The 10,442-nt window shown below is 40.8% G+C and overlaps 1 protein-coding gene across 1 annotated transcript; it reads left to right on the top strand.

Moving 5' to 3' along the window:
• Positions 1-6,575: 6,575 nt before the first annotated feature.
• On the top strand, positions 6,576-7,444 carry LOC135346734 (uncharacterized). Its single transcript, XM_064544460.1, has one exon. It carries the CDS (start codon positions 6,576-6,578, stop codon positions 7,356-7,358), a length of 783 nt encoding a protein of 260 aa, XP_064400530.1. The 3' UTR covers positions 7,359-7,444.
• The last annotated feature ends 2,998 nt before the right edge of the window (positions 7,445-10,442 follow it).

The raw sequence follows: 10,442 nt of genomic DNA, 5'->3' as shown, positions 1-10,442 counted from the left end.
CACATTTGTATAGCTGTTGCTGGCAGGCACATGGTGAATTTCAAATAATATAGTGGACAGACTGGAAATTACAGACAACCTCATGGTTTATTTATTAGCAAAAAAAACAACTATACTATAGTGTGTATGGATTGACCCAAAAACCTGCACACTATAGAAACATGCAAGCAAAAGCTGTAGAGATAATTACACAAATGGTTGATTTTCTCCCTCCCGGCCTCCTATAATTTTTACTACAGACTGGGTTTGTAACACTGCATATGCACCGTGGCTCCAGAGCAAAAATTGTCACCATGGTAACCAAGGGTGAGGGTAATTAGGGTAAATGTGACTATAATATATCCTTCAATATCAAGTTTACAGGACCATAATTATTCTCTGGACTCTATAATTATATATAATTATAATACCTATAATTATTAAGCCATTTTTTAGCCTCATGCATGTATGCACTTATTAAAATTACTCTAGAATAATTGGGGCAGCCCTATACCTGGCTCCCCTATTGCGGTATAGGTGTACCGAATCAATATCTATGATACATTACTTAAGTTAGCGTAGGCAATGATACCCTGTACATGCATGTGCTCCTGTTTAGAGCATCCCTTTCCTCTTCTGTATATATATGTATGGACTCAGACAACTTTCTTCAAAAAAACTTGTGGGATGTCACTGCATGTGGGCCAGGAAACCTTAATTGATTAATGTGCATGTGTGTGTATATATGCCAGCTATATACATATATGTATAGGGACAACCCGGACAACATATACAGTGGGCTTATAGGGACCTTCCCAGGGACAGCCCCTCTGATCTTTGCCTACTTTCCAGCCCTCTATTTCTAAAGGTATATGGAGTTACAACACCTTTGATTAAAAACGTGCAAGCACTGTAAACTTTTCTACGGACTGGGGTTGTAACACAACTATATAGGTTTGTATAAATTATACAACCTCTATATAGCAGGTATATAATTTTCAAGAGTCTGGATTAACTATTTAGTGAACTTCACATGGAATATTTTTTGACGATACCATTTTTTTAGTGTATACCTGTATATATATTGAATGTTTGCAGTTACGGCTTGGTTGAATCCACGAATACATATATATTATCCCCCTAAAATTTGCTATACAATTAAATAATGGCCACACGACTCTATATAGAATGCCAAAGAAATAAATAACCACAGTATGTCCATCAGGCTTACAAAAATGTTTATACTATCATTATCCCACACACTCTCTGCAGGAGTTGTGAAGGCAGGACCAAATTTCCACACACGTGATATGAGGGAGGGAACATGAGCTCTTTTATATTTTATATTTAGCCAAAAGTGAACATAATATATAATACAATTCAACACATGCATGCAATGATTTATAATGCAGGAACACGGAATTAATATGAAGAAGTATATGAACGAACACTCTAATAGTGTGTAATGGGGATTGATGTGTACACAGATTTGATATTGCTGAAACTTCTTTCACCACCAAGTATAGACAGTTTGCAAGATAGTTCAATCCAACAACATGCATTCTCCAATTCCTCAGGAAGGTCACCACATTGTGTCCACTGGTTTTTAGTGGGATCGTACAAATGGATGCTTGAGATAGCGCTACCTCCTAGTGCTCTATATCTACCCCCCACAGCCAAGAGCGTGTTGCCGATGGCGATGGGAGATGACCAAAAGAACGGTACTCTTGCGACCAATTCATCCCAACCAGAACAGGCTCGTGATATGAGGGAGGGTACATGAGCTCGAAACACGTTTTTAGTTTTTTGACCTACTATATACATTGTGTCTCCAATTATAGGCAAGTTCTGTAGACATCAGTGTGGGGAAGTGGTTTGGCTGTAATCCATTCGTTACTGGTAGAGTCCCAACAACTGCTGGCAAAGTTAATTCTTTTGGCATGACAGGAAGTGACTGGACCCATTGTCGAGAGCTCTCATCGAATGTTAGGATGGCATCTTTACTCATTAGTAGACTCGTCTTTACCTCCAACAACTAATAGTCGACCACTCAGTGTTGCTATGGTGAAGTTACTCACTGGAGGAGGTGGCAGCTCATCCCAGCTATCCTGATCTGGTGTGTACACTAGAGTCCTTTTAATCCCACATGCACCTTTCATGTACAGCTTCCCGTTGATGGCCACAGGCTGACCGTACGCAGAAATATCGATTGGTATGTCCTTGCATTTTGTCCAGTTGAAGGTAATGGAAGTAGGAACAGTTGGTTGTGATGTTGTCGACTTGTGTGGTAGCAATTCATTTCCAGTACTCGATCCAACAATCTATGTGGTCAAATTTGTGGTATTGTGCAAACAAGGGCTGTTATAATTATTGCCACTTATTTAAGATGGTTAATGAGGGAATGCGTACAGAGAGTAATAATTAAAATGAAAGCACCACAGGTGCTGATGCCTCGGTGGAGATGGATGCCAAAGCTACATAACTGAACATAAAGCTACTAATAACTGCAATTGCTGCATGCAAACTCAAAGAGTGGGTAATGATCGACCACGATTGTTGTTAAAAACGATTGATGCCAAAAGTTCAAGTCTAAAATTAATGGCTGCCATCAGCAGAGCCTTGCAGCTCTCTTCTCACTCTTGCAGCTACCAATAGCTAGCGTTCTAGTGCAGAGCTAACTACTAAGTAGAGTAGTAACACTCGGTAAACAAGTTTGGCTACGTGCTCTTCTGAAAAGGCTGCAATGGCATTCCAAGTAAGCAAAACTAGGCATAACTCGAGAACGAAGCATTATTTTGCAAATCCACGAATTAAAATCCAAGAAAACATGACTAGAAGCTTATAGAAACTCTTACTTGCACTTGATTCATCCTTGAGCAGCTGTAGCAGTCTACACACACAGACAGACACACAAACACACTACCGTATACCTCGCTTGCGCATGCACACCGAGGCATAATTAAACTACTGGTGGAAACAGGAAATATATAGCAGTACAGATGCACAAATCCTCAGCTTAATGCATGGTACAAGTCATTCACCAGTATATATAGGCCTGTGTCAAATATTCAAATTTTTTCACCTATTATTCAAATTATTTATTCGGACTTGATCAGCCTATTATTCAATTTCATGAGCCCTATTATTCAAATTGATGACACCTATTATTCAAATTACAGTGGAACACCTCTGTTAACAACCACCTCTAAATAAAGGCCAGTTGCTGTATATAACGGCCATGGCAGGCACCCAGGTCCCAAATGAACAGTTTGTGTACAAAACAACCTCTCAACAAAGGCCACCTCTGTATAAAGGCCAAAAGTGTTCGTTATAGAGGGGTTCTATTGTATTCAACATACACAGCAGCGAAATAATAAATTATATAGCACCAAAAAATGGGATTAAGTCATCAATTATTTTTTAATTTTAGCAGTGAAATAACAAACTTTAGCACAAAAAATGTGGTTCAACATTGATTGGATTAACAATCATATTTCTGCCATGTAAAATGTGGGCGTGTTCTGAGCTACTGCCATGTGCAACTCAATTAAACTATTTTCAAAAAGTGAGTAACTTTTACTCTGCAACATTCGACCTGAAAACATCTAGAGAGTAGATCACCACAAATGTGTGCTTTTGATTGGAACCTTTCTAAGAAATGGTGCTGATCGATACCATTGTGTACCGTATAGCGGGTAATTTTCGTGGGGGTAAAAAATTCGTATAACTGGAGGTGATTTTCGTGAGTATAAATTTCGTTTGGTGGATTATGACTTCACCGCATGCTGGGAGGAGCACGTGCCCGAAGATCACAGTAGCAGCCATTACTAGATTAGCCTCAAATCCATCGGCCTGGTCTCGAGGCTATTACTAGATCTGACTCGACTACATGTACGTAGGAGAATCAAAGTGACTGAGCCTGTACGTAACTACTGTCAGTGGAGGATGAGTTCATTTATAGAGATCCACAGCTGCATTAGAGGGTACCATATTTACCAAGGCATTATATGGACACCGATTGTCAACGAACAACTTACTTGCCGTAGTGAACCTGGTAACATCCAGGATCCTCATGCAGTGGCAATGATTAAAGGAGTAGATGTAGTTGGCCATGTCCCAAGAAAGATAAGCACCATGTGCTCGATGTTTCTTAGAAGAGCAGGATCTACAATTGTTTGCACTGTTACTGGACTAAGGAGACATTCAGTTGATCTAGTTCAAGGTGGGATGGAAGTCCCTTGCAAATATACTTGTTCACTGGGGAGGAGGTTCTCATAAAAAAAAACTCAAAAGACTACTTCCATCTGACATTCAGTTATCTAGTGATGAAGTACTGAAGCAAAATGTTTCCAGCATTAAAATGGAACCGAAAATGGATATTGATCTAGATCGACCTGAATCTGATCAATTAGTATGGGTCAAATATGGAAGCTTGTCTCTTACTCTTAGTGACAAGAAAAGTTTGAAAGATGGAAACGATCTCAACGATATGCATATTAACTTTGGTCAAAATTTGATAAAAAACAATACCCTGATCGACATAAATGGATTGAAGTCTTCCTTGATAATCACGAAACGCAGTTACCATTACCCTGACGATGAGTGTAACGGTCGATTTCTTCAAGTTATACATACGGGCAACCATTGGATCATAGCATCTAATCTGGGTGGTGAAATATGATTCTTTGTACCATAGTGTTGAAAAACGTACCCATGACGTGCTTAAACGTCTTCTGAAATGTGTGAAGGTCAATGTTTTTGTGCTACAACCGCAGGTACAGAAAGGTATTCATGACTATGGCTTATTTTGCATGGCATTCAGTTTTTCACTCGCTGCTGGAGAAGACCTCTCGACCATTAGATTTGACCAGACAAGAATGAGGGAGCACCTTGAAGCATGCTTTGAAAGTAAACAGTTGACCTCTTTTCCAAAACTTTAAATATCAAGCTATTACTACACGTATATTATATAAGGTATGTAGTCACTATAGCCACCATGCATGACTTATTGTAATCTATATACCGGTAGCGAACAATTATTCAATTTCATAAAACATTGATATTTAACAGTTCCTTGAATATTAATAATAATTATTAAACTAGAAACTTATTTTGTTTAAAATACCAGCTGCTTTAAAAACAATATCTGGCCTACTTTTAATGTAATCATAGGCCTCAATAAGCCACTGTGCATGTATAGGTTTGATAATACTGAGACGAAGATCAATAGGAGAGATGGATTTACTAGGATTTTATAGAATCTGGTTTTCAACCTGATGAGCAATACCACTTTTGAAACAAACGCTTAAGGTGATCTTTCACAGGCTTATTCACTGACAAATCCATTGGTTGCAACCTATCTGTGATTGTCCTGGGAATCAGGACATAGAAAATGTGATGTTTTTCCAGCATATTGAATATATCTTGTGTATATTCCACTGAAATGATCAAATAGGACTACGGCCGGATAATCAGAGGGAAGATACAATTTTTTCTTTTAGTATCAATAAACGAAACAATCACTTTATCGATATAATGTTTCATTGTCTCTTCGTTTCACCAATGGGTAGGTGTTGTTGTTAGATGCCAATCACTTGGAAATTTCACATTTTTGGGTAGGCTTTTTGACGTTAAGCCAGAGTAAATTAATTGAGGGGGAAGAAATTCTCCACTAGCAGTTCCTGCCAATACCATTGTCATTTGACGCTTATCATTCAAACCAGCTATTTCTACCCTATGAGCTCCTTTCACATCCATTGTCCATTGAGAAACTGGAACAAAGTGAGTCCCAGTTTGGTCCCAGTTGATTATCAGTGAAGGGGGTATTTCTTCCATAACAACAATGGACGAAACATCATTCAGGTAAATTTTGCGAACTTTATCAAAATCATAGTGTGACAAAGTAGATTTTGTGGTGGTCTTACGCTTACTAAAACCCATTCGCCCAGTCTTTCGTTATGTCTAGAGAACCACCATTACTCGATAAAAGACTAGCATCATGACCCCTAACTATGCCTTCTCCAGCAGAAATAACTATTGCTGTGTTAACGGCAGCATGGCGTTTCCTTAAATCTTTTATATACGCTTGTACCTGTTTATCGAGGTCGTCTCCAATCAACAGTGGTCTTCCTCTTTTTTTACAGGTAAAAAAAGTCTTCAGTGTCTCCAGCCTTTCTTTTCTTGCTTATTTCTCTCAAATACGAATCTTTCCAGTCGCGTATAGTGTTGTTCCAGTTTTCGGGAGCTTTTGGAACCTTATCTTGGAATTTGTTAACTGCGGCTTTTATCCCATTTTCAACAGCAAATTTCGCTATTTTAGTCTTCATCTCCACAGAAATTTTTTGATACTCTTGTCTCTTAGCATCTTGTTTTGCAATAACTTTACTTACAGCATCGTTAGCCTCTTTAATGGAAGAGGTGGCACTACCTTCGTCAGGTCTCCATGTGGGTTAGGTAGATCTATTCCATCTTTTATTCCAGAAACTCTTGACACACAACTGGCCCAGAAGAAAGATGTTAGGAGATTGAATAACCATGAGAACAAGTCAAAAGCCACTGAGCTAAATCAACTTCTCCCAGACACTCTGCAAAGAGCAATGGATCTTGCCAGCGAGAAGGGAGCTTCCTCATGGCTGACAGCACTCCCACTGTCAGAACATGGCTTTACCCTACACAAGGGAGCTTTCCAAGATGCCCTAGCATTGAGATATGGCTGGAATCCAACAAACACTCCAACAAATTGTGACTGCGGCAAAGCCTTTTCTACTGAACACGCTCTCTCGTGTGCCAAAGGAGGTTTTCCGACTATTAGGCACAACGAGATAAGAGACTTAACCGCGGACCTGCTCACTGAAGTATGTAACGACGTTCGCATAGAACCGGACCTGCAGCCAATTACTGAAGAAACACTCCAGTGTGCTACAGCCAACACTCAAGAGGGAGCTCGTCTAGACATCTCAGCAAACGGGGTATGGGGAGGCAGACTGGAAAAGACCTACTTCGATGTAAGAGTGTTCAATCCCCATGCCCCATCAAACGAAGGCCCACTAACAGCTTGCTGTAAGAAACATGAAAGAGAGAAGAAAAGATCCTATGAACAGAGAGTACGAGAAATAGAACATGCATCATTCACACCCTTGGTAATGTCTACTACTGGAGGGATGGGCAGAGAGGCCACAACCTTCTATAAACGATTGGCTTGCCTGCTCTCGCACAAATGGGACAATCGGTACTGCAAAACCCTCAACTGGCTAAGATGCCGCCTCTCCTTTTCACTACTTAGATCCTCGATCCAGGCAATAAGAGGAGCCAGATCTTCTCGCGGCAAGGCAATTATCGCTGCGGAGCTGGCTACAGTGGAATCAATGCTGCAACAATGAACACCTTACTTGTTATAATTCTCTTTTATTTTTTTTATTTTTTGTCTTTTGTGTTTGCTTTAGTTTTTGTTTCTGTTTACTGTTTTACGCCCCGAGATGGAGTGCATAAAAATAAAAAATAAAAAAAAATAAAAAAAAAGGACCATGGTATGGTTGAGAGGTTTAAAATAACGTTCCATGTCAGCAGTAGCAGTCTCTAGCCCTAGTTAGCTGTTACTCGAGCCAATGGCACAGCACAGCTGTTCTCGTGTTCTGGTCTCTGCTGCGTATATCGCGCATGCGTTTTGGGAAACCACGCCCACGGAGGCTGATTTTTAGTGGGGGAAAATTTTCGTGGAGGTCAGCTAGCTCACGAAAATAACGAAATTTATACCCCACGAAAATTACCCGGTAATGAATATTGTGAGTGACTGAGGCTGAAATAATTATAGATATGGCAGGGTAATGTGAAGCTATAATTATTCAGAGTTTATACAGAGAGGTTGGAGTCCGCAATGGTGAGGTCCACGGAAGCAGCTAGTCTCATGAATCAGCCGCACCTTTGGTGTCCGTCTGAGCACTCTTTACGTGAACTCATGGGCCACGGTGGATTTCCAACGTGACCAATGAGATTGCTCACAAGCATCAGGTTGAATAGAAGGCAGCAAATAGTGAAACTTTACATGCGGTTGTGCAGCAAGCAGTGATGTGGCTGAGCAGAGATAGCGGATGTGGTTGCATTTTTATGGTTTTGTTAGCTTGTACAGTGACGTAATACATTCCGATTTCACGTAAAGAGTGCTCAGACGGACACCAAAGGTGCGGCTGATTCATGAGACTAGGAAGCAGCTAGATGGCTGTTGAAGGATGACTTCGAAGATCTGGCGCCTCTCAGACACATGATGGAGGATCTGAGTAGAGAGAAAGATATTCTACATCTTAGCCAGCCAACGGTGGTGCTGTATGGTTGCTTCCATTTGTCCGAGAGCATGCTGGCCAGGCGTTTGTAGAAGGCTCCAGCTGCTGGGCCAAGGCAACCTGTGGTAGCGAAAACCAGGGGGGTAAAAGAGGAGTGCTCCACTTCTCTTATACGTTGTTCATAGTGCCTCTTTTTCAGGTTCTCATGGTGGCGATAAGATGCGGTTAGAGAGGAGTGTCTGTTCGAGGGAGCAAATGGGTTAAAAACCCTAACGTCAAAGAACGCTCTCTCGAAAGAACTTCCCCAAAAACCATTAGCCACTACATCAAGACGGGCATCGTTCTGTCGATTTGCGGTGGTCCTGTTAAATGTTTCGCTTGTGATGGGTTGTAGAGACGGTTCAGTGGCCACTCCATTAGTCTCGCACCAGCCCCGATTAAAAATAGGGTCTGGAGAACTTCCTATCAACGAGTTGTGCAAGGCCTTAAGTGGGCGATAGTAAATAGTGGTCACAAATAATATTATTCATGGTTGATAACCACATTGTGGTTACAATAATGTGAAAACCACAGTTCTGCAAATAAATTTATATGTTGAGAGTCCTCTGTGCTCAGTGCTCAAATCAGGATGGAGCTACACATGCAAGAAGGAGAGAAGCTATAGCAACTACTCAGAGTCACTAGAAAGATCTAGACTGAGCTTATATAAACCAGGCATGTTATGTTTCAAGGTTCTCAACAATGGCATGGATTCAGTTCTCAGAGAAAAAGATGCAAATCAAATCTTATTTGCAGTACTGCCACTTGAATATGGAATGCTGGTTTCAGGTATAGATGTAGTACTAGTAGGAGACATCCTTGAAGCTAATTATCTACAACTCAGCTCTTGCTTCTGTACAACTACCCATGGAACTTCTCTCTCTTTGTGATCTTCTGGGATAGTCTTAGGGCATAAATAAGCCATTATATTGTCAGTTGCATTTAGCTAGAAACTGTAGCAAGTTGGGCAACAAGAGGCTGCTTTGCATAACTATCTTTCCTTCTTTTTGCCTCCAGTTGACCGCAGCAGTTAACACGCCAAGAAATCTTCGGCGTGTCGACACAATTTGTATATAGGAAGTTTACCAGACCCATGTTATCGACCTAGCGTTCAAATAGAAAACATCCGGGGCTGGCTGTGCGAGACTACCACTCCATGGCAAGTTTCTTTTAAAAGCGATGCTGTGATATCTCTCAGTTCGTTGTGTCTAATTGAGGGGAATCCTCCTCTGGGGCAGGAGAGGGCATGTTGCACTGAAAAAGAATGGCCACACACACTGCACAAAAGTCTACGTTTTAACTTCCGTTGCCAATCCTTTCCAGGTCAGCCCCACACAATCTGGAACAGTTCCATCACTTTAGTTTGCATCTGAGCCCAACCCACCAAATTAGCTTGATGTTATCTCCGCCCCCAATGAAGTGGGATGGGCGTGGGTCAATGGTTGTGCACAAACTAACCATTGATTTTATGCCTTGCTGCTGCCTCGATGGAAGTATGTGTGGTTTTAAAAGCTGCACTCTGGTCAACTAAGCTGCTTAGCAAGCATGTAGACTATTGTAGAGCTTGTGTCCACTTGTGAAGTGCCTGTGTACACAAATGGCTTGCTGCTTCCTCTTCGAAAATATTCTATGGCTACCAAGATAGTCCAGAGGGTCTACCAATGGATACTACTCAGTCCTACATGCTGTATAGCTTGTTTTAAACTTTTTTTTTTTTTAAGTGTCCTAATTGAACAGCTCAGCAGAACTTCAAAGGATAATCGCATTCATGATACTATCCAATCTGCCACAGAATCCAATATCATGCAACATTCACAAGTTGATAGCACGCTCCCTCCCAGATTGTTGTTGTAAAATTTATTAATCTTATATGTACACATCTAGGTAGGGAGATCATTTCAAGTCTAATCCTAATAATCCTCATGTACCTATATTCCCAGATCCCAGCAGGGAGGGGGGAATTATAGAAACAGGTTTTGCATGGCACTTTTAGATTCTATTGAGGCTATTTAAAGTTATGCATGGTTAAAAGATTAGAGGCAGTGCAAAGATCTATGTACAACATTTGCTAACTGCAAAGTTTAAAAGTCACGAACTACCAACTGCCAACTCCCAACTGCGAACTACCAACTACCAACTGCCAACTGC

The sequence above is a fragment of the Halichondria panicea genome, chromosome 1 (assembly GCF_963675165.1).
Source record: "Halichondria panicea chromosome 1, odHalPani1.1, whole genome shotgun sequence".
In the NCBI taxonomy this organism is placed as follows: domain Eukaryota; kingdom Metazoa; phylum Porifera; class Demospongiae; order Suberitida; family Halichondriidae; genus Halichondria; species Halichondria panicea.
This window is presented reverse-complemented; position numbering and strand designations above follow the sequence as displayed.